A 23,456-nucleotide genomic window follows, 5' to 3' on the forward strand; every position below is an offset into this window, starting at 1 on the left:
GAGAACCATCACTCTAGTTTTTCCTGTGAATAATTTCCTGTGAATAGTTCCTCATCTCGGAACTAGTTGTTCCTTTCTAGGACTGTATTCCATTCATCTTCGCATCTTTAAATTTAGCCTCAGACTTAACAGTTTCCTTCGTGTGTGTGTGTGTGTGTGTGTGTGTGTGTGTAAAAAGTAAAAGTTGTTCTGGTTTTGACAGTTCTAATCTGGGGAGGAAAGGGAGTCCTGAGTCCCGGAATGGTGACTATTCTAGAAGACGAAATTCTAGTCAACCTAACATTTCTTCATCCTCTACCGTAGGAGATTCGACGGAAAGACAACAGATCTGAGATGTCTGGTCCTTGGTGGATACTTCGTTCCGATCTTGGCAGCCCCTGAAGGCCCTTGGTCCCACCTCTCAGGGCAGAAGGGCAAGCAGGGGCAGACTCTATGAGTCATGCTGTAGGCCTAGAGTCGTGGAGGGTAAGCGCCGCCTCTCCTTGGGCCCCTTCTCTCCCCCTTTTCCCCTCGGCGGCTCTGGATCTTGCCAGATGCTGCGCTACATTCACCGGTTCCCCATCACCAGTTCCGCTGGGTAAGGGTCCCAAGGAAGATGCAGCCCCAACAGGGAGATTGAAGGGAAGAGAGGCTTAGGGAATCCCAGTCTGAAAAGGCTCCAGTCTGGGTGGAGGCAGTGTTGGTGTGGGGTAAGGAATCTGGCCCGCGAGCTAGAGCCCGGGCAGCGCACAGGGGAGAGGAGGGGGTTGGCGAGGGCCGCCGCAAGGGCGGCTGCAAGCCCCGGAGCGGCTGGGTGCGGGGCGGGGGGCGGCCCTTCTCCAGGAATTTCCGGGGATCGTATTACACCGTTCGCGAAGTGGGAACCGAGTGGGACGGCAGGCCTCGCCTCGGGTCCAGGGCCCTCGCCCCCTCCTCTCAGCGTTGGCGGGCGTCGGCAGCGCCGCCCCTGCGCGCACTGATTCAGGGTGGCGGGGCGGCCCCGCGCCCCCAGGCCGCTCTGTAATGGTAGAGCCATCCCAGCCCCGAGTTGTCGTCGGGTCTACGCGGCCCCGGGTTATCGTAGGAGCTATTAGACCCCGTGTCATTGTAGGGTCCGCGAGGGTCCGGGCTCCCCAGGACGCGACTCCCCGCTCACAGCTAGTGGCCGAGGGGTCTCCCCGCCCCCGAGTGGTCTTCGGAACGCCCCGGGCTCGGGTGATTGTGGGCTCTCCCAGACCCGGGGTGATCGTCTCATCCCCTTGGCCCGCGGTGGTCGTAGCTTCTCCGAGGCCGAGGGCTCCAGCAGGCTCCCCGTGGCCCCGGGTGATTGTCGGTACCCCGCGGCCGCGGGTGATCGTCGGGTCCCCACGGACCAGGGCGGATCAGGCTTCCGCGCCTTCCCGGGGAACCCCGCAAGGCGGCAGACAAGATGAACATTCTGGCGCCCGTGCGGAGGGACCGCGTCCTGGCGGAGCTGCCCCAGGTAGGCACCAGGGCCACGTCGGGCCTCTGGCTGTAGCGGAGTGTGGGCGGGGAGAGGTGGCACCCGAGCAGTTGGATTGGGCCCTGCCCCGTCGCCCAGCAAGGCCCGCTGTTTCTGGGTGGTCCGCTTCCCACCCCACCCCCCACCCCTGGCTGCTTGGCTGCGGGACAAAAGCTCCATTCTCACAATGTCCCTTTCAGTGCTTGAGGAAGGAGGCCGCTTTGCACGTGCGCAAAGACTTCCATCCCCGCGTCACTTGCGCCTGCCAGGAGCACCGGACAGGCACCGTGGGGTGAGTTAGGGACACCCCTAACTTAAAAAAAATACTCAAGAAACTTTGAAGGCATTCGAATGACCTCTTTGAGGCTACATGGTTATGCCTCAGCTCTGAAGTTCTCCCCTTTCCTCCGAACGAGGTTGTTGCAAGCCTATGAAGAAGGCATCCTTCATGGGGAGGTCATACACCTTCCATACAGCCTCTAGGCTGGAGCTGTGTGCAGCTCAGAGGAAGAGAAAGAGCACTTGTGTAAAGTGTGTAAAACCCTGGGCCATCTCGACCCCTCCTAGCCGCCTCCCCCCAACACACATACCCCAGAGAAAGAGAGGCGTGAATGTCCCTAATGTTAAACACTGCTCCCCAGCACATACGTCTGTCCAGGACCTCCCAGGCTTCCAGGGGAAGCCTGCTGTCCATGGTAACAACGTAATTTTCTGCTTAGGTACAACTAAGCCCCAGTCAGAGCATTAGGACTCTCTAGAGTGAAAAGTTGATGTTCACTTTCTCTGTCCATCTACTCCTCTGTCCAGCAGATTTAAAATATCCAAGGTCATCGTTGTGGGGGACCTGTCTGTGGGGAAGACCTGTCTCATTAATAGGTAACGGGATTCTGGCGTGCGGCTGGGCAAGGTAGGATTAGTCTCTATGAGGTGGGCAGTGCTACAGGCTACTCGGTGCCTCCCCAGGTTCTGCAAAGACACTTTCGATAAAAATTACAAGGCCACCATTGGAGTGGATTTTGAGATGGAACGATTTGAAGTGTTGGGTGTCCCCTTCAGTCTCCAACTGTGAGTGTCCCTCCACCCCTTCCAGCTAGCCTGTCACCCGGTTCTGCACACCCTATTGTCTCAGTTCTACTCTCCTTTCTTGCAGTTGGGACACTGCTGGGCAGGAGAGGTTCAAATGCATCGCTTCCACCTATTACCGAGGAGCTCAAGGTATGGGTTCGGCCCCGTGATGCGGGCAGTCTAAGCACATCAAGCTTCTAAGTAGACGAGTGGGTAAGGGAAGTGAGCCTCAGGCGTCTGTCAGTCTGCCAACTTGCAGCTGTTTCTGTCCCTCTTCCAGCCATCATCATTGTCTTCAACCTGAATGATGTGGCATCCCTGGAACATACCAAGTATGTAAGGATGCCCAGCACACAGTGGGGAAATCCAGCGAGGGCTTAGAAAAGATGGCCAGAAAAAGAGGGTGTGTCTCAGAGCAGGGTCTGTGGCTGAGCAGTGGGGCGCTTGCCAGCAACACGTGGGAAACTGGGATCAATCCTCTGAATGATGGAGGTGGGGGGCGAAGGAAAAAGAAAAAAAACAGAGCTGGTAACTGGACAAGGGAAGGATGGTGGATGGGGCCTGTCAGGCTCACTCATTCCTTACTGTCGTCCACCATCCGTGGCAGGCAGTGGCTCGCTGACGCGCTCAAGGAGAATGACCCTTCCAACGTGCTTCTCTTCCTTGTGGGTTCCAAGAAGGACCTGAGTGTGAGTGTGCCAGTGGGAGAACGCCCCAGCTTGGTGAGGGGATCCACTCCCACCCCCCATCTGATGCTGATTTTATTCTCCCAGACGCCTGCTCAATATTCCCTAATGGAGAAGGATGCCCTCAAGGTGGCCCAAGAGATGAAGGCTGAGTATTGGGCAGTGTCCTCCCTCACTGGTGAGTTGGGATCCCCAGCCTCCTGCTGTGTGTGCCCGCCTGCCCACCTCTCACCCCTGCATCTACAGCTGGGTCCATCTAGTTCCCCCTAAGCACCAGTTTCTGCTTCCCATGTCAGGTGAGAATGTCCGGGAATTCTTCTTCCGCGTGGCAGCATTGACCTTTGAGGCCAATGTTGTGGCTGAGCTGGAGAAATCGGGGGCTCGGCGCATTGGGGATGTTGTTCGTAAGTGTTCCCAAGTTGAAGGTGGCAGGCCGAGAGCAGGGGGAGGGAATGAACCTCCAGTGCCTGCTTCATGTATTTCCCACCTTTTCCAGGCATCAACAGTGACGACAAAAACCTCTACCTAACTGCCAGCAAGAAAAAGGCCACATGTTGTCCCTGAAGAGAGGACTGTCCAGAAACTGCCCATTCCTGGGGGATTGTGCCACCCCAACTGCTTCTGAACTCAACCCCTGGACGTTTGCACTGACTTTTTCCAGACCAAAGAGCTGCCCCTTGAAGGCAGTGCCCCCAGAGGGTAACTGGGACCATGCTAGTCACTTCCTGCCCCCGGGTACCGTGCCAAAGACTGGATGACCCCCTATTCCTCTGGGGCTCTCCAGGGTGCCTGATGGGGGTCAGTGTTGCTGCTTTTGCTCAGCCTCCTGAGCCCTTTATGGATGATGATGCTCAACAATTGCAGCCTTGTACTGTGCCTTATGCATTAAAATCTCTTAGAATGTTTTTTGGGCTGGGTTTCTTTCCAAGGGCTAATAGCTGTACTGATTTGGGAACTGGAGCCCCTGTGGGGATTTTGTCTATTCTTGCTCCCAGCACAGGGCTCACACTGGCTAAAACCTCAGAGCCCAGGCTTTGGAGGACTGACTGTACCCTCTCAGTCCTCGTTGAAAGAAAATCTGAATGACTACCTTTTTTTCTTCCTTCCTCCCTCTCTGTCTCCCTCTCTCTTTGAGGGTCTCTTGTAGGCCAGCCTGACCTAGACATTACTCTGTATCTGTGAACTGAGTGACAGTGTCCCTAGGTCCATTTGTCCCAGATAGGAAATTGATGACAGACTAAGGATATGTATCCTCTAAGTCCAGCTTGGTGAACCAGTGAATTTTATTCAGGTGACTTACAGGAGCATGGGTGAGCGTCTTCTTCCAGGAGCAGAAATGGCTCAAGCAAAGCTGCATCCCCCACAGCTACCCCAGTATGAGTGTCAGCTTATGAAGCCTGGAGCTTGCTGCAGTCTTCAGGCAGCTAAACAGGTTGGAGGGGCTTTCTTCCAGCCAGTTCAGCTTGTCTAAGAGTGTCTGTCAAGCAGTCCTGACTGCTTAAATATGCTTGGGGAAGGAGGAGCCTAGTATAGCTGCTCAATTTCAGGGATTTCCTGAAGCTTTGAGTTCTTTACTTCCTGAGCTTAAGGAACCTTCCAGCAGAACATCCTATGTCTTTTAAGGGGTTTCCCTCTAAGACCGAAGGGTTTTTGTTTGTTTGTTTTACTTTTTTGATTTTCCGAGACAGGGTTTCTCTGTGTGTAGCTCTGTGTGTGACTGTCCTGGAACTTGCTCTGTAGACCAGGCTGGCCTCAACTCACAGAGATCTGTCTGCCTCCCAAGGGCTAGGATTAAAGATGTGCACCGTCACCACCCAGCTAAAATGGAGGATTTTTTTTTTTTTTTTTTTTTTTTTTTTTTTTGGTTTTTTGAGACAGGGTTTCTCTGTGGCTTTGGAGCCTGTCCTGGAACTAGCTCTGTAGACCAGGCTGGTCTCGAACTCACAGAGATTAAAATGAAGGATTTTATGCCAAATAAAATTGCTACATAACACTTCTCCCCTTCCTTGGGTTCTTAAACCCTTTCTGCCACCCTTTCATAATGGTCCCTGAATCTTGGAGGAAGTGATATGGAAATCTGACTATGGTCAATTAACTCCAGTAGGATGCTGATGTCTTTTATTTATTCCCATCTTTCAGAGCACAGCTGGTAACAAGTCTTGGCAGTATTTCTTCTGCTGTAAAACACAAGCAAGGGCCAGGCGATGGTGGTGCACGCCTTTAATCCCAGCACTCGGGAGGCAGAGGCAGGCGGATCTCTGTGAGTTTGAGACCAGCCTGGTCTACAACAGCTAGTTCCAGGACAGGCTCCAAAGCCACAGAGAAACCCTGTCTCTCAAAAAAACAAAAACAAAAACAAACAAACAAAAAAAAAAACCACAAGCGAGGAAAATGCAAAAAATGACTTACAGTCATAAATGTTGAGAAGCAGCTTAGCTGGGACATCATTCTCACCAAAGCAATAGCTGTTGGTCGGGCGGTGGTGGCACATGCCTTTAATCCTAGCACTCAGGAGGCAGAGGCAAGTGGATCTCTGTGAGTTCGAGGCCAGCCTGATCTACAAGAGCTAGTTCCAGGACAGGCTCCAAAGCTGCAGAGAAACCCTATCTCGAAAAACAAAACAAAAAACAGCTGTTGATTCTCCACGGGGACCTATGACTTCTCTGGCCATGGGTTTTATCTAGGGCCCATATTAGATGTGAAGTTTACTTTTTGGAGCAGACTTGGCATAAATCCAATCAAAAAAATGTTTTATTCTTAACTGCTACCCACCGCTGCACTAGCTGATTCAGTGGCTTGCTTTCCCCATGAAGCATGCAGAATTCACAGCTGAGTAGGACTTTAGGCCATGATTCGCCCCAGCAACCTCTGTGGCACTTTACGGTACTACATGAGCTAGATCACCGGTAGGGGACGTTTTTTTTGGCTCAGTCCTAGACTTACATCTCCAAGTTCTGTAACCAACACATGGGACATCAGTAACAACAGGGTCTTTCTGTTCAGTTTTGGAATGTCACTGGCAGCAATGGTCATAGTCCTATTGTCTTAGAGGCTTTTTGGGTCTCCCTGGCCAACAACTCCTGTGGAGGTAATCCACCCCTAGCTCTAGGGGTTTACATTTATTTATTTTGAGACAGGGTTTCGTGGTTAACCCCACGAACCTGGACCTCAGATATCTACCTGTGTCTGCCTCCCGATTAAAGGCACAACGGCACATGCCATCTTACCTGGCCTTGTCCCTGCTTTTCTTTTTCTTTTTTTTTAAAAAATATTTATTTATTTATTATGGATACAATATTCTTTCTATGTGTATGCCTGCAGGCCAGAAGAGGGCACCAGACCCCATTAGATGGTTGTGAGCCACCATGTGGGTAGCTGGGAATTGAACTCAGGTCCTTTGGAAGAGCAGGAAATGCTCTTAACCGCTGAGCCATCTCTCCAGCCCCCTCTTTTTCTTTTTTCTTGTATTATTATTATTTTTTTTCGAGACAGGGTTTCTCTGTAGCTTTGGAGCCTGTCCTCTTGTAGCCCAGGCTGGCCTCGAACTCACAGAGATTCACCTGCCTCTGCATCCCAAGTGCTGGGATTAAAGGTGTGCACCACCACCGCCCAACTATTATCATTATTATTATTATAGTTTAGGTCTTCCTATATAACCCTGGCTGTCCTAGAACTCACTATGAAAACCAGGCTGTCCTCAAACGCAGATCTGCCTGCAAGTATTTGGATTAAAGGTGAGCACCAGGGCTAGAGAGATGGCTCCATGGTAAAGAGCAATGACTACTCTTTTAGAGGACCCAGGTTCAATTCCCAGCACCCACATGGCAGCTTACAAACTGTCTGTAACCAACATTTTCACAAAGACTAGCATGCTTGCAAAACACCAATGCACATAAAAACAAACAAACAAACGAACGAACAGATAAAGGCTAGCACACCACTGCCCAGCTGTTCTCTGCTTTTTTTTTTTTTTTTTTTTTTTTTTGGTTTTTCGAGACAGGGGCCCGTCCCGGAACTAGTTCTTGTAGACCAGGCTGGCCTCGAACTCCCAGAGATCAGCCTGCCTCTGCCTCCCGAGTGCTGGGATTAAAGGCGTGCGCCACCACCGCCCGGCTGTTCTCTGCTTTTTGAGGCACACATATTCCGGTTTGGGGAGCTGCTTGGAGGGAAAGTGATATGTGCTGTGTGGAATGTCTGCAAAGTAGCTCTCATTCATTCATTCTGTCTTGTGTCAATTTTCCGTCTCTGTTCCCACAGCTCTGGGGTCCTCTTTGTAGAGAGCCGGTTAATTCAGCGCGCATGCGAGAAGCCACCTCAGTACTGGAGTGCTCCCAGGGGCCTGAGTGTGGAGTTCCACGACCTGCGTGGGTGGGTGCACTTTGTTAAAATAGTTCTGTGTATTGTGTGTAGACTTTTTTTTTTTTTTTTTTTTGGTTTTTTGAGACAGGGTTTCTCTGTGGTTTTGGAGCCTGTCCTGGAACTAGCTCTTGTAGACCAGGCTGGTCTCGAACTCACAGAGTGTGTGTAGACTTTTGGCATTGCTGTGTGTGATGTATAAGTGTGCATGCTGTGTTTGAGGGTGTAAAGGGTGTGTACTGGAACGAAGTTACCATGAGTGTAGGCCACCTTACTGTCTAAACAGGAAAATGAGCTGTATGAAACCTAGGACCAAGTGACCTTTGGGACTGGGAGAAACCTGAAGGGTGGAACGGGGGTGGATGGGTCTAGTGGTCTGGGAGTGTGGGGAGGTATCGTACATACTAGAAGAGAGCCAGCACGTCTTCAAGCAGACCCAAATCCAGGACATCCGCAACGCCACATTCAAGAAGGCTGCTCTCTGAACTGTCAGGGGCGGACCTCGTGGACGTCCCGGCCTCCGAAGGCGGGGCAGGTCCACAAGTGCAAAGGCTCTTGAGATTGGAATGGGCGGGGCGTACCTGCTGGGGCGGGGTTTCGGTAGGGTTTTTCTAGAAGCAGGGACCAGCAAAGAGCTAGGCATGCGATTGAGTGCTTGGTTTGTAGGGCCAAAGCTGGTATTGCCGTTAAGGGCGTGACGAAGGGTCCTGGAAGGAGCTTGAGATCCCGGATGTAGAACACGCCTGACGCTTAGACCCGGGCTGGAAGACAGGGAGGGGGGAGGCGGGCTGGGAGCTGGGCAAGCATGAGGCGGAGCTAGGGGCTGGACTGGAGCTTACTGCTGGGCCGAGGGCTCCACTAAGCTGAGATTCAACGTTGAACTCTGCGAGGTAGAGTCCTGTGGAAGAACTAGGCTGACAGCGATGTGGGTCAGGACGACACTAACGATTAAAAGATGGACTGAGGAAAAGAGTGGCTGCAAAACTGACATTTGGGACGAGAGCGAGAGCACCGGTAAAGGGGCGGGGCGGAAGGCTGGGGGCGGGGCTGGGCGGGGCTCTGGAAGATCGCTTGCCTTGACCTGAAGCAAACGCTCCCGAGTTAGAGCTTAACTGTTGAGCATCAGGTTGCCCGCCGCTGACCTAGCCTGCTGCCCCAGAGGCGGGAGGCTCTGGCAAGAACCCACCCATCCAGCCGGGGCTGGGCGATCGGTTCCATTGACCTTGAGGGCAGGAAAGAGTCCCGAGAGTTCCACAAGTGACATCATAATCACCTCCAAGATGGGTCCCTGAGCCTAGGAGACATTTCCCGGAAGACTCACTGCCCCTCTCTTGCAGCCTCCTCTTTGGTTTCTTGTTTCATCCTTCCCACTGTCTCCTTTTGGCTGCTATGGTGCCCATTCTCTGGTCCTCAAAGGAGAGAAGGGGCTTCTCAGGACAAAGAGGACCTCTACAAATGAGCATACAAATGAGTGAGTTTGAGTTAGACCTTTGCTACCTGTTCCAAGGAAGAGACCACAGCTTTTCTCTTCCTTTCAAACCATTACCCGTCCTCATTCTGTTGCAGGAGATCTGGAGTACTGCCTTGGTCACTGCTCCCCTCTCTCCTCTGTAGACAAAGGGTCAGGCTGCCTTCCTAAATCCTCTTTTCCTCCCAAACAGCTGATGCTGTCAGCATCTATTAAGGGTATTAGTGGGACATGAACAAGCTTCAATCCCACACAAATCCTGTTCGTAGTGACAGGAGGAAGGAAAACCAACAGTTTGATCCTGACCTAGATGCAGGCCCTTACTGGAATGACTTTAGGATTCAAAATAAATAGGGGAGGCTGTGGATCATGATTAAAAAACAGAAGTGAGGAATTAGCCATGCTAGGGATTAAACACAAGTGTTTTAGGGGATGATGATTTAAGACTCAGTTCTGGAGCTTGTGTGTTTCCTTAGCTAACAGAGCACACAGGCTAAGAAACCGAGAAGACCTGGGCTTCACATGTGCATCTGCTGTCTATTAACCTTTCATCCTAGGCAGGTCACTCCGCCTTTCTGGTCTGGGTCCCTTGCTATACAATTTTTAGTCACACTTTAAAGATTTATTTATTATGTATACAGGGCTCTGGCTGCATGTATCCCTGCTAGCCAGAAGAGGGCGCCAGATCTCACTACAGATGGTTGTGAGCCACCATGTGGTTGCTGGGAATTGAACCTCTGGAAGAGTGGCCAGTGCTCTCAACCTCTGAGCCATCTTTCCAGCCCCCTAAGTCTAGCACTGTGAAAGTGGACATCCTGGGAAACCATCTCCCCCAGAAAAACTCTCAGGAGAGTTGAGGGCTGGAGTTGTAGGTAAGGATGCTTGCTTAGCTTGTGTGAAACCCTGGATCTGATCCCCAGAGACTTCCCCTACTTTTTCCACAACACAGCCCCAGTCAAAGTGAGTAAATAAATAAAGTGAGCAGGGAGGCTCCTGCTAGTAACTCTAGTTCTTGAGACAGGAGAACTACCATAAATTCAAGGGTAGCCTGGGCAATGTGGGGGAATTCTGGGCCAGCCTGTTGTCTATGCTGCCTTTCTAAATGCCACTCCTCTTTGATTCTGTCCCTCTTCCTCCTACCACTATGTGAAATAGGTCTATGTGAAATGATCCCAAAGATAAATGTATAAAAAGATAAAACATAGTACCCGAGTTGAGCGGCTCAAATAGTGAATTTTTTTTTTTTTTTTTGTGTGTGTGGTTTTTCGAGACAGGGTTTCTCTGTAGCTACGGAGCCTGTCCTGGAACTAGCTCTTATAGACCAGGCTGGCCTCGAACTCACAAAGATCCGCCTGTCTCTGCCTCCCGACTGCTGGGATTAAAGGCGTGTGCCACCACCGCCCGGCTCAAATAGTGAATTTATGTATTCCAGGAGGAGACTGAATACATACACTCAGTCAACCAACAAAGACTGAGCTATTTCTGATACAGAGGCAGATGAAATACGATTATTATTCTTAAGGAGTAAATACAGGAATGTCTTTCTTTTTTTTTTTTGTTTTATTTTGTTTTGTTTTTCGAGACAGGGTTTCTCTGTGGTTTTGGAGCCTGTCCTGGAACTAGCTCTGTAGATCAGACTGGTCTCAAACTCACAGAGATCCGCCTGCCTCTGCCTCCTAAGTGCTGGGATTAAAGGCGTGTGCCACCATCGCCCGGCTAGGAATGTCTTTCTTAGAACTATGGTAGCAGGTCAGAGGGCACATAAAACACACACACAATTAATTCCACTTAGACAGTATTGGTGTTTGAGACAAGGTGTTGCTGTGTAGCTCAGGTTAGCTCTCCTGCCTCAGCCTACCAAGTTCTTGGATTACAAATGTGGGCCATCATGAGCGACAACATTTTCCCACTGAGCTGAGCAGGTAGCACGTGGGAGAGTGGCAGGGGAGAAAGAATGGTAAAGTGAGGGATGGGAGAAACTGTCCGTGAGGAGAGAACTGGGTTCTGGGTCCTGCTGGCATGATAAAAAGTCCACACTTTATCGTGAAGGAAGGATGGAAGCCAGGCCTGGTGGCACATGCCCATGATTCCAGCACATGGCAGGAAGAAGAGAAGAAGCCAGTTGGTACTCTATACAGCTTGGCTGTATGGCGAGGACTGAAGGAAGGCAGTGAGGACCACAGCTGGGGAGATCAGGAGGGAAGCTATGGCTGCATCTTCGGTCAGAGATGGTGGAGTTTAAGCTTGGTTTTGTGGCTCAAGCCTTTAATCCCAGCATTTAGGAGGCAGAGGTAAGCAAGTCAGGCCAGCCAGGCCTGCACAGCGAGACTCTGCCTCAAAAACAAGCAGAAAGATGATAGGGGATCTAAGTGAAGGCACAGGAAGGTGCAGGGGTAGACAGATACGGCATGGAAGTGCAAGGGTTATCCCTTGATTTCCAGCAGAAATGTCTGGTGCTTTCTGAAAAGGGTTAACTACGGGAAACACACAGGGGGCAGGAAGATGATTGGCAGGCTGGGGGGGTCACAATTTCTTTTTGTTGTTTTTTTTGAGACAGGGTTTCTCTGTGTATTCTTGGTTGTCCTGGAATTCACTCTGTAGACCAGGCTGGCCTCAAACTCACAGAGATTCACCTGCCTCTGCATCCCAAGTGCTGGGATTAAAGGTGTGTGCCACCACCACCCGGCTAATTTTCTTTTTAATTTTTCTTTTTTATGTGTAGGAGTATTTTGCCTGCATGTATGTCTGTGCAGTACCTCTGCAGTTCACTCCTTTTTTTTTTTTTTTTTTTTTTTTTTGAGACAGGATTTCTCTGTAGCTCTAGAGCTTTGGAGCTCTGTCCTGGAACTAACTCTGTAGACCAGGCTGGCCTCAAATATACAGAGATCCACCTGTCTCTGCCTCCTGAGTGCTGGGATTAAAGGCATGTGCCACCATTGTCCGGCGAGTCCACTCTTAATAATGCTTGAAGTTTTAGCTAGAGCAAAAAGACAAATGGAGGAGATTAAAGGACATAAATATGTATCATTATTTGGAGATAACCCTATACATAAGAGACAAGAAGGATCCCAACAGAAAAGCATAGTAGAGCTGATACTTTCAACAAAGTGGCTGTTTATAAAATTAGATTACAAAAGTTAGTAGGGAGTAGTGAGATACTCAGCAGGAAAGCTCTTGCCACCAATCCTGATGACTGGAGTTTGATCCCCAGAACCAACAGGGTAGAAGGAGAGAGCAGACGCCTACAGGTTGTCTTCTGCCCTCCGCATGCGCACTGTGGCATGCCCACACACGCAGACTCACAAATAAATGTGGGAAAATAAGGAAATAACCTCACTCACAATGACCTGAAATAGCAACAACAAGAAATCCTTGGAACAAGCCTGATCCAGGACGTAAAGATCTCAACAGCTGAAACTTTAAAACACTGAATAAAGAAAGACACGAAAGGATGAAAGACCTCCTATTTTTTTTTTTTTTTTTTTTTGGTTTTTCGAGACAGAGTTTCTCTGTAGTTTTGGAGCCTGTCCTGGAACTAGCTCTTGTAGACCAGGCTGGTCTCGAACTCACAGAGATCCGCCTGCCTCTGCCTCCCAAGTGCTGGGATTAAAGGCGTGCGCCACCACCGCCCGGCAAGACCTCCTATTTTTTATGGAAGAATGAATACTATGAAAATGGCAAATTTTATCAAAAACGGTCTACAGATTCAGTGTAATCCAAATTAAAATTTCAATGCCATTCTTCACAGAAATGGAAAATAAAATAAAAGCCACATGGAAGAACAAAACCGCTAGCAGCTAAAGCAGCGCCGAGGACAATGCCGGAGGGCTCGCCATGTCCGACTTCAAGCAGGGCCACAAGCCATAGTGACAAAATCACACAGCACTTGCTCACAATATACACACACATTAGTGGAATATAATAAAACAAGCCGGGCGGTGGTGGCGCACGCCTTTAATCCCAGCACTCAGGAGGCAGAGGCAGGCGGATCTCTGTGAGTTCGAGACCAGCCTGGTCTACAGAGTGAGTTCCAGGACAGCCAGGGCTACACAGAGAAACCCTGTCTTGAAACAAAGATGAGGGCTTTCATGGAAGTCCAAGGAAGAGTTTGCGAGGGAGTAACTGGCTAACAGTTCAGAGGAAAAGGCTGAGGCTGGAGCTGAGATGTTGCTAGCAGCCTTGGTCAAGGCTATGCTGATAAAGGGGCAGGACGTGAGTCTGAGTTCACTGGAGGTGGGGCTATAAACCCCCTTAATTACTGCCTCGTGGAGTTGCTTGCTGAATGTTAGTGAATGAATGACTTGCAAAGGAAAGGGAGGAAATGCATGTTAGAAGAAGGGCTGAAGTGTTCCATTTGATTTTTTTTTTTGTTTTTTTTTTTTTGGATTTTTCGAGACAGGGTTTCTCCGTAGCTTTTGGTTCCTGTCCTGGAACTAGCTCTTGTAGACCAGGCTGGCCTCGAACTCACAGAGATCCGCCTGCCTCTGCCTCCCGACTGCTGGGATTAAAGGCGTGCGCCACCACCGCCCGGCGAAGTGTTCCATTTGAAAATGTTCAGAGCGGGTCTGGAGAGATGGCCTAGTGGGTGAGAACACTAACTGGTCTGCCAGAGTGACCACATGACTGCTCGCAACTCTCTATAACAATAGAGGGTTTCTCTGTGTAACAGCCCCAGCTCTCCTGGAACTAGCTGTCTAGCTCTGTGAACCAGGCCGGCCTTGAACTCACAGATGTCACAAGTGCTCCTGTTAAAGGCCCACGAGCTCCAGGCTATAACTCTAGTTCTTAGGCCTCCTTCCGGCCTCCACAGATACTATACACACGTTATGCACAGACACTCACCCAGGCCCAACAACCATGCACATAAAAATAAACATCAAGCCGGGCGGTGGTGGCGTACGCCTTTAATCCCAGCATTTGGGAGGCAGAGGCAGGTGAATCTCTGTGAGTTCGAGACCAGCCTGGTCTACAGAGCTAGTTCCAGGACAGGCTCCAAAACCACAGAGAAACCCTGTCTCGAAAAACCAAAAAAAAAAAGAAAAAAAGAAAAAAAAAGAGTGTAGCTGGGCAGTGGTGGGCACGCTAATCCCAGCACTCGGGAGGCAGAGACAGGCGGATCTCTGTGAGTTCGAGGCTAGCCTGGTCTACAAGAGCTAGTTCCAGGACAGGAACCAAAAAGCTACGGAGAAACCCTGTCTCGAAAAATCAAAAAAAAAAAAAAAAAAAGTAAAGAAAGTGTAGCCTGTCATGGAGGAAAAGAGTAAAGAGGGAGGCTTGGAGCGATAGGACACTGGGCACCTCTTTCCCAGGCTGGAGCTGGGAACAGCAGTGCTGGAGAAATTTCCACGAAGCGTTTAGCACTGAATGATTTTTTTTTTTTTTTTGAGACAGGGTCTCCTAGTGTAGCTTTATCTGGCTTAGAACTTGGTATGTAGACCAGGCTAGCTTTAGAGGATAACCTTGAACCTTTGACTCTGCCTCCTAGGTGCTGGGATGACAGTACTTCTCAACAGCTGGCTCCACGCTTCTCTGACTCTTATAGTTCAGTCGTAGAACACTTGCTGAGGATGCTTGAGGCCATGGGGTCCAGCCTATAGAACCCTACAAATAAGTGGTCTGCCCAGGCTCTCCACGCCTTGGACCAAGCTGGCCCTGTCCTCCCTGACTAATCACTACAGTTTCACTGAAGTTCCTAAGTTCATAGTCCTCACCCCTCCAGTCTACCCTACCCTCTCCCCCAATTTTTTTTTTTTTATTTTTTTGAGACAGGTTGCTTTGGGGGCCTGTCCTAGAACTAGCTCTGTAAACCAGGCTGGCCTTGAACTCTGAGATTTGCCTGCCTCTGCCTCCTGAGTGCTGGGATTAAAGGCATGCGCCATCATCATCTGGCTCTCTTCCATTTTCACACTGCTGCCATGAACTTTTTTGTTCTCTCCTGGCCCCTCCCCTTCAGTCTCTGGAGAAGTGTGGTTTGGTTCTTAAATCCCTGCATCCCCAGGATATATATCTGGGCCCAGCATCTTAGAAAATGTTTAGTGACTGAATGACATGGGAGGTGGCTGCTGTCACTGCTGCCGTTTTGTTCTCCCTCAGATATAAGCAGGTTGCCCAGCTGGAAGAGAAGACATCTGGCTAGTGTGGAGTCCAGCAGTGATGTGTCTTCCTTCTCCTCGGAAGGTGGGTCCATGCTACCTATGGCCCCCAGAGGCTACATTACCCCTATTTGTGAGAGCTAACACCTTGGAAGAGGGAAGGGCTCTCAATGGAACCCCAGGGTCAACGAGTAAAGGTGCTTGCTGATAACCTGAGTGTGATCCCAAGAGCCATACGGTAGAGAACCCAGCTGCCCATCCTTTCCTTGTCTTCTGCAATGCCGGGGAAGGCCCTGCCTTGAGTCCTCATCACCCCTGTCTTTGGTAAAATACTTTGTGGTCACAAACATGAACATGTCCTTGTAACCCTGCATAATAGCTAGCCCTGTCCCATTTTGTGGGTAGGAGAGGCATAGAAAAGCAAATTGTCAAGTGAAAGAGCCAAGCCTCAGGCATTACTGACTCCAGGCTCAGCGAAAAAAAAAAAAAAAGCAGGGGCGATAGTCCAAGGTCCTGCTGTACACATCCCTTACGCATGAGAAAGTGGGTGAGAGGTATTCTGGAATCTCTCGGGAGCCTCACAGTCTTGTGGGGGAAAGGGGAGGAGGAGAGCAGGAGAAAGCCTGAGACCACATGGCTGTCTTCTCTCTCATGCTGCCTGATGTCCTGCCCAGCTCTGCCACTCCCAGGAGCTGGATAAAGGTATAATCACCATGGCCTCTTGGGGTGTGGGGGGGAGCCAACCACAGCCTTCCAGCCTGGATGCGGAACTCATCACTTCTTACCCCTGCAGGGCTGTTCCTCTGGGAGACAGTGGGGCAGGAGGCATGTTTACAGGTGCAGAGAGAAATCGGGGGCTGCCTGGAGCCCTAAGCAGGGTTAGAGATGGAACACTGGGAGTCCCATGAAAAACCCATGTAGCTCAGTAAGAAGTGGGAACCTTTCCCAGCCTCATAGACCGGCATAAATTGGGGCAGGTTGTTCAGCATTCTGTGGTTCTGGGATATTTAAAGCAGCCTCCCCACCCAGGTTGGATTTCTGTGAGTAGTCTTGACTGTCCTGGAATTTTCTCTGTAGACCAGGTTGTCCTCAAACTCAGAGATCCACCTGTCTCTGCCTCCCGAGTGCCACCACCCAACAGCTTAAAGCAATTTTTAAAAAGCCTTGTTTGTGTGGCTGTGGTAGCATGTGGAGGGCAGAGGACAACCTGCAGGAGCTCGGTTTCTCCTTTTATCGCCACCCACTGAGCACCTTCCAGCCCAAGACAATGGTTTGGACTAGTAAAGAGCAGGGAAAGAATGAAGAGAAGTGTGGAGGTGGAGGAGACAGGGCGCAGAGGAACCAGAACAGGTAAGGAGCGTGCTGTCGAGGACTCACTGCCACCCACGCAGGAGGCTGCCAGACAAGGCCATGGCCATTCCCTACCCACACTGTGGAGCTGGAGAGGGCATTCAGTAGAGGGCCTGGGGCAGTAGATTCCCCAGAAGAGGAAGTGACAAAGGCAATACAGAACAGCAAGGGAAGCGTGGCAGGGATCCTCTCTATCCCATGTGTGGCAACGTTTCCACGACAGTATCAACACAGTGGATAAGAGGACAGGGCAATGCAGAGAACTGGAGCTAAGTCACCACCTCTGATGATAGCAGTTGTTGCTGGGGACCTATGTGGCGGGGAAATGCGGTGTGGGTGTGTTTGGTTGCCTCCCAATGACCCGGATCCCTCTTCCCTCAGGTGACTGCGAGGACACTGACAGGTACTGCTGGAAACACCAGCAGTGTGTCATCCACCCCTACTCGGACTGTGGCCATCACAAGCAGCACATGCACACCGTCAGACACTGCAACTGTGAATCTAGGTGAGGGCCCCCTTCATGGGGGACCCATCCCCTTCAGGTTCCCCTCCAGCCTTGGCCTGGTGCTGCCAGCCTAGCCCCAGCTCTTAAACCCTGCTCGGCTCCAAGAACAATGAATGGGGAGCTCTCTTGGCAGCCTGGGCCAGGCCCAGAAGCAGCTGGCTGTCCCTCTGGGCCCCTGGGGAGTCATGGAGGTATGGGAGCCAAGCTGAGAGTCTGGTGTGTGGCAGGCTGAAGGACTGCTCAGAGAAGACAAATAGTAGCAGCTCCCGAGATGTAGGCCCGACCTGCTCCAGAGATGGGGGCTCAACCTGCTTCAACATCATCCATACCCCTTGCTTTGAACTCATCCCAGAGGAAGAGTGTGTGGAGCGGATCTGGTACAGCTGGTGAGTACCAGCTGGCTGGTGGGCACAGGACTCCAGGGTGCCTGATTCAGCTTCATTCATTTCTTCCCATCTCTTCCCCCCCAGGTGCAAACGCTACAGACCCCTCTCTGTGGCAGTAATTCACCATCCCCATTCCATCCATCACACATGTATGGCAGATGACAGAAATGAGGAGGAGGAGGAGGAGGAGGAGGAGGAGGAGGAGGAGGAGGAGGCCCCATCTCCCAGCCCGACTCACTTGTGTCCCACTGACATACCTACTGACCCAGACATCAGGCCCGTCACCAGGGCTCCCGACTCAGCAGCGCCCATCACCATCTGGCGTTCTGAGAGCCCCACAGACAAGAGTCAGGAGGGCAAGGTCATCAAGAAGATAAAGAAGAAAAAGGAGAAAGAGAAAGACAAGGAGGAGGAGATGGTGGATGAGAAGGCAAAACCGAAGAAAAATGTCAAGAAGGGCAAGTTAACTAAGAAGAAAAGCCCAGTGAAATCAGAGTCTTCCCCTCCAGAACTAGTCAGGACGTCAGAGTCCAGCCCAGAAAGCCGAGAAGAGCCGGAGAGTGAGGACAGCTATGAACGGAATAAAGAGGGGCGCTCCAGTGAAGATATTGTGGAATCACCGTCGCCCAAGAAGAAAGAGAAGAGCACCGCCCAAACCAAAAAGAATGGGACAAAGACCTTACAAAACAAGAAGACGAGCAAGAGAAAATCTCCCCCAGTGTCCAACCCCAATCTCAGTTGAGGCCAGGGCAACCAGAGTGAATAAATCAAGCCTGTAACTGACCCCACTGCTATCTCTCCCTCCAACAGGGCCTCTTCTGGGGGGAGGTGGCTGGCTCTGGGCCAGAGGTCAGGGGGATTCTCAAGGGACAATTCTACATTAAGGAGGAAGTCTATGTCTATGGGAAGTTAGGTAGGAGGGAGAGAGAAGCCACCTAGGAGCAGGTGTCAGAATCTGTCTAGGGAGGGAGCGGATGTTGGAGACCAGCGCTATTTGTGAAACTCCTTCTGTGGTGAGCAGCACTAAGCAGCGCCACCTTCAATAAACTGAACCTGCTGCTCACTTGGCCTGCCTTTCCCTCCTCAAGTGGCCCAAGGGAAGGGCTGTAGCACCACAGAGGACACGATCTTCCCAACTGGTGGAGCCCCTTGCAGCAGACCTGCTATGCTGGAAAAAGCAGAGTTCTAGGAGAAAGCCAGCCCTTTCCCACCAACACAATCAAAGGGTGAAGAAAAGCGGGTACGAGTTCAATGCAGGCAGCGATGGCGACTCAAGCAGGCACAAAGGAGAGAGGCTTTACTCTCCCACACTGAATCACTGCGAGATGAAGCCTCAGACACACAGAAAAAAGAAGGCTGCAGGCGGAAGGAACCAGAGCCAGGGTGCTGGCTGATACTGAGCCAGGAAGGGAAAGGGGTGGGAAATAGTCCCTCTCCCATGGCCTGAGTGTCTAAGGATGATCAGGTAGGTGAGGGACCCATTCTGGGCCAGGAACTGACTCTTCTGGCTGTCAGAGACCAAGGCACAGCTGAGAAATGAAGGGGTGTCCAGGTTTACTTTACTTTTTTTTTTTTAATTTATTTTTTTAAAAAATATTTATTATGTATACAATATTCTGTCTGTATGTCTGCAGGCCAGAAGAGGGCAACAGACCTCATTACAGATGGTGTGAGCCACCATGTGGTTGCCAGGAATTGAACTCAGGACCTCTGGAAGAACAGCCAGTGCTCTTAACCACTGAGCCGTCTCTCCAGCCCCCAGGTTTACTTTTCTACACTGTGTGGGAGATGAGAACATCACAGTAGTCTGGTGGCTAAAAAACCACCAGGCCCAAGCCCTGGCCCAACATTTCATTCAGCCCTGAGTGTGTCACCATCTCCTTTTCATAGATAGGACAGCTAATGTAAGACAGTAGAGACAGGCCAGCAGACGGCTCTGCTCTTGAAAAATGCCTGAGCTCTCAATGCTCATGCACCGTGACTCACAGCTCTACCACTCCAGCTCCAAGGGATCCATAACCCTCTTGGTTTTCTGTGCACACACCCACACATGCACATACATAATTAAAATAAGCTGGGGGTTGTGGTGCATACTTTTAATCTCAGCACTCAGAAGGAAGAGGCAGGTGAATCTGAGTTTGAAGTCTACAGACTGAGTTCTACGACAGTCAGGGCTACAACAGAGAAACCCTATCTCAAAAGAACAAAACCCAAGAAAAACCAAAACCAAAAAGTCGTAAGCACACACGTCATTCCCGCAACTCCAACATTCAGGAGGCAGAAGCAGGACTGCTGTAACTCCAAGGCCAGCCTGGGCTAGAGACATCACCTCAACACAGCTAACAAAAGATGTAAGAAGCACACAGAGTCATGGGGCTCAGCAGGGAAGTGACCACAAGCAATCTGAATCCCGGTCTCTGATGGATTGTGAGAGGAAGTTTTTGGTGTTTCAAACTGATACGAAGCAAGCCCTCAGCGGGGAGCTGCAGTGAGGCCTCGGCAAGTGCTCTGTAGAAACACTGTTTATTCAAATGACAGGTGAGAAGCAGGTGGCGATAGGTAGATGAGGGTAGGTAGGCAGGGGCTGGCAGGTCAACACCGCTCCACATGTCCCCCACAGTCCTACTTTGATGCCACCAAAGTATTGACATCAAGACTGAAAACATTTTTCATCCTCTCCCTCCTGCCTCAAACTGAATAAATAGCATTGGTTTCCCCACATGTACAAGTTGAGCCTGATACAGCCTGTATCAGGTGAGGGCAGACCTCAAAATGGCTTCCAGGGAGACGACGGCTGTTCCATTTCACTGGCCTCCTCCTGCTACATTCTTCTCTCCTAGCCTGGTCCTAGGACAGGTGGTTGGCACAGGTCTGGAGTGGGAGAACTGCTCCTTGGTGCATACCAGTTCACAAGTCTATCCATCCAGCCACCCATCCCGGCTGACCATTAAAGAGAATGTCATTTCATGCCACAAAAAAAAAAAAAAAAAAAAAAAAAAAAGAGGGGCAGGGAGTGAGGCTGTGGGTGGCCAGGTCTCTTGAAGCCTCAGAGGTAACCAGTCCGTAGAACAGGCCCCCTACCGATCCATCTCGTCCAGGAGTGGGGTCGCATCGCCAGCAATGGACATAGGGGTGCTTTCAATCATGGGACTGGGAGAGGGTCGAGGGGTCAGCCGCTGTTTCTGTTTCCGTCGTTCTGCCTCCTTTTCCTGTAGCCACTGCTCAGCCATTTTGCCCCAGTCGATGGCTGCATGGCTGTTGGACCTGGAAGAGAAAGGAAGGGCCTGAAGAGACTAGGGTTCTTCTGGGTGTGTGAAAGGACGCCTTCCTGTCAGTCACAGAGGAGATACAGAAAGGAACCTGCCTGTCCTGGAACTCGCTCTGTAGACCACGCTGGCTTCAAACTCAAAGAGATCGGACTGCTGCTGTCTCCCTAGCGCTGGGATTAAAGGTGTGTACCACCACCACCCAGTTTAAGAACTTGATTCTTATAGGAAGCAATCTTTCTGTTGCTTTCCATTTTTTCCCTCAGAAATCAATGCCCATGGGAACTTTTTTTTTTTACTCACTGAGACAGGGTTTCTCTGTGTAACAGCCCTAGCTGTTCTGGAACTCACTTTGTAGACCAGGCTGGCCTCCAACTCACAGAGATCCCCTGCCTTTACCTCCCAAGTGCTGGGATTAAAGTCATGCATCACTACTACCTGGTACCATGGGAGCATCTTAACGGTCTTGGCTTTCAAGAAGATATACAACAGCTGCTTATGTTAAGTCTTCAGCCCACATGGCACCACCTGCTCCTATTAGGAACCTGTCTGTGCTGTGCCATTAGCCATGTACTCACTTTGGCTGCTGTTGCCGTTGTCGGGAGCTGGAGGAAGGCTGGGGCTGGGCCTGGGTTGACTGTGGGGTAGTGTTGGCCTGGAGTTGGTGGTATTGTGGGGTGGTAATGGGCTGGCTTGGTGTTGTGTAGGAGTAGCTGGGGGTCATTAGTGGTGTGGCCACTGGCTGCTGGGCTGGCGTTGGGAACACCTGAAAAGGGGTGGACAGAGAAATAGGGGTTTGATGTGGGCTTGTTCAGCTTCCTTGTCAATCTCTGACAGGCCATGCGAGTTGGCTCTAAACAGTGCTTCCAGGTAATCCACCTGGAAGCAGGATGTGTGCTGGAGAATAAAGTCAGGAGTATAGCACCATCATACAAAGTTGTCCACTAATCTTGACCACTTCAGGTGGCTTGAGGGTTCCAAATAGCCCACCTGTGCAAAGGCCAGGCCCTTTCTTATTCCCTTCCTGTCAAACGTTCTGCAGATAAGGAACATCTGTTAGAGATGGTTCCTAGGCCCGAGCATAAGAAGCTCCTGGTAGCAGACATGGCCAGGTGTCTACAGCATCTGAGTCTGGAAGTAAAAGATGATCGCCCCCTCTCCTCCCCACCCAGTTCAGGAAGAATCCTCCCGAAAACACATACATGGTAGGCGCTGCTGCCTCCACCGCTGCCACCATAGCCATACTGGCTGGATGCCCACTGGGCTGGGGTAGCATTTGGGTTCTGTCCCTGGCCTGTGACAGCAGCAATGGCACTGAACATCTGCGAAGTCATGTTCTGAGGCAAGGCATTCACAGCCCGTGTCAGATCTGTAACACACAGACAGCCATGTCAGGGTGTAAATCCCTCTAGTTCCCCACTGCCCTACAAGTCTCAGCCGCAAGCATCTCACCTGCAAGATTGATGTTGGCTGGGGTAGCATTGATGGAAGCAGGGGTCCGGGTCCTGCTGCTGCTACTGGGAGTGATGCCTGTAAGGAACAGATGCAGTCAGCTGCGTTCCTCCAGAAAGCTACTCTGGCTTCCCAGCTCAAGAGTCAGAAGAGCTTTAATCCCAGCCCTCAGGGAGGCAGAGGCAGGTGGATCTCAATGAGTTTGAGGCCAGCCTCACCTACAAAATGAGTTCCAGGACAGCCAGGAGATGGAGAACGTCTGTGCTGCAGGAAAGCTGGAGCAGGCATGAGGCAGCTAAGATGATAACTGACTTCACTTCCCTGAGCTAGGACTGTGTCCCTCTCACCACAGCCTACGGTCAAGAGTACAGTAGAACTCACCTGGAACAGGATCCTGATAGTGATCCTTAAACCACCTGAAGAGCCCATTCACAGTTGGGAAGATCTGGCCCCGGTACCGGAATCCTTCAGGAGTCACCGTTACATATTCTATCCTGAGATTTTATAAGGAAACAAGCATCAGATACTGTTTGTCTAGCTAGTGCTATGTCAACTCGACACAAGCTAGTCATTGGAGGGGAGGGAGCCTCAACTGAGAAAATGCCTCCAAAGACTGGCCATAGGCAAGCTTGTAGGGCATGTTTTTAATTAGCAACTGATGTGGGAAGGTCCAGTCCATTGTGGTGGGGCCTCTCCTGGGCTGGTGGTCTTGGGCTCTGTAAGAAAGCAGGCTGGGGGGCTGGAGAGATGGCTCAGTGGTTAAGAGCATTGCCTGCTCTTCTAAAGGTCCTGAGTTCAATTCCCAGCAACCACATGGTGGCTCACAACCATCTGTAATGAGGTCTGGTGCCCTCTTCTGGCCTGCAGACACACACACAGACAGAATATTTTTTTTTTTTTTTGGTTTTTTTTTTTTCGAGACAGGGTTTCTCTGTGGTTTTGGAGCCTGTCCTGGAACTAGCTCTTGTATACCAGGCTGGTCTTGAACTCACAGAGATCCACCTGCCTCTGCCTCCCAAGTGCTGGGATTAAAGGCGTGCGCCACCACCGCCCGGCCCAGACAGAATATTGTATATTAAATAAATAAATATTTAACAGTTTTTTTTTTTTTTTTTGAGACAGGGTTTCTCTGTGGTTTTGGAGCCTGTCCTGGAACTAGCTCTTGTAGACCAGGCTGGTCTCGAACTCACAGAGATCCGCCTGTCTCTGCCTCCCGAGTGCTGGGATTAAAGGCGTGCGCCACCACCGCCCAGCATAAATATTAAAAAAAAAAAAAAAAAGCAAGCAGGCTGGGCCAGGCGGTGGTGGTGTATGTCTTTAATCCCAGCATTTAGGAGGCAGAGGCAGTGGATCTTTATGAGTTCAAGG

At 50.8% G+C, this 23,456-nt stretch overlaps 3 protein-coding genes across 5 annotated transcripts in view; 2 read left to right on the top strand and 1 right to left on the bottom strand.

Annotated features, from left to right (window-relative positions):
• The first annotated feature begins 514 nt into the window (after nucleotides 1-514).
• Nucleotides 515-4,112, top strand: Rab34 (RAB34, member RAS oncogene family). 2 transcript variants are annotated; one of them, XM_057774880.1, is made up of 11 exons: nucleotides 515-577; nucleotides 1,259-1,462; nucleotides 1,663-1,754; nucleotides 2,270-2,338; nucleotides 2,426-2,527; nucleotides 2,613-2,677; nucleotides 2,808-2,859; nucleotides 3,135-3,216; nucleotides 3,301-3,391; nucleotides 3,510-3,617; nucleotides 3,710-4,112. In XM_057774880.1, the coding sequence occupies exons 2-11, from the start codon at nucleotides 1,409-1,411 to the stop codon at nucleotides 3,775-3,777; spliced, it is 783 nt and encodes a 260-aa protein (XP_057630863.1). In that variant the 5' UTR covers nucleotides 515-577; nucleotides 1,259-1,408; the 3' UTR covers nucleotides 3,778-4,112. The 2 variants fall into 2 exon arrangements, with proteins under 2 accessions (XP_057630863.1, XP_057630864.1); XM_057774881.1 differs by having other exon boundaries at nucleotides 2,273-2,338.
• Nucleotides 4,113-8,397: 4,285 nt separating this feature from the next.
• On the top strand, nucleotides 8,398-18,438 carry Proca1 (protein interacting with cyclin A1). The gene is made up of 5 exons (XM_057775988.1): nucleotides 8,398-8,583; nucleotides 15,131-15,214; nucleotides 16,861-16,984; nucleotides 17,212-17,370; nucleotides 17,455-18,438. The coding sequence occupies exons 1-5, from the start codon at nucleotides 8,493-8,495 to the stop codon at nucleotides 18,110-18,112; spliced, it is 1,116 nt and encodes a 371-aa protein (XP_057631971.1). The 5' UTR covers nucleotides 8,398-8,492; the 3' UTR covers nucleotides 18,113-18,438.
• Nucleotides 18,439-18,982: 544 nt separating this feature from the next.
• Supt6h (SPT6 homolog, histone chaperone and transcription elongation factor) overlaps nucleotides 18,983-23,456 on the bottom strand; it is a 39,503-nt gene continuing 35,029 nt past the window's right edge. For both annotated transcript variants that reach the window (XM_057773671.1, XM_057773670.1), the window contains 5 exons: nucleotides 22,470-22,582; nucleotides 22,089-22,166; nucleotides 21,839-22,005; nucleotides 21,215-21,402; nucleotides 18,983-20,634 (listed from right to left, as the gene is read on the bottom strand). In XM_057773671.1, coding sequence (XP_057629654.1) covers nucleotides 20,448-20,634; nucleotides 21,215-21,402; nucleotides 21,839-22,005; nucleotides 22,089-22,166; nucleotides 22,470-22,582 — 733 coding nt within the window. In that variant the 3' untranslated portion in view covers nucleotides 18,983-20,447. The remainder of the gene's footprint in view (nucleotides 20,635-21,214; nucleotides 21,403-21,838; nucleotides 22,006-22,088; nucleotides 22,167-22,469; nucleotides 22,583-23,456) is intronic.

This window comes from Chionomys nivalis, chromosome 7 (genome assembly GCF_950005125.1).
Source record: "Chionomys nivalis chromosome 7, mChiNiv1.1, whole genome shotgun sequence".
Classification (NCBI taxonomy): domain Eukaryota; kingdom Metazoa; phylum Chordata; class Mammalia; order Rodentia; family Cricetidae; genus Chionomys; species Chionomys nivalis.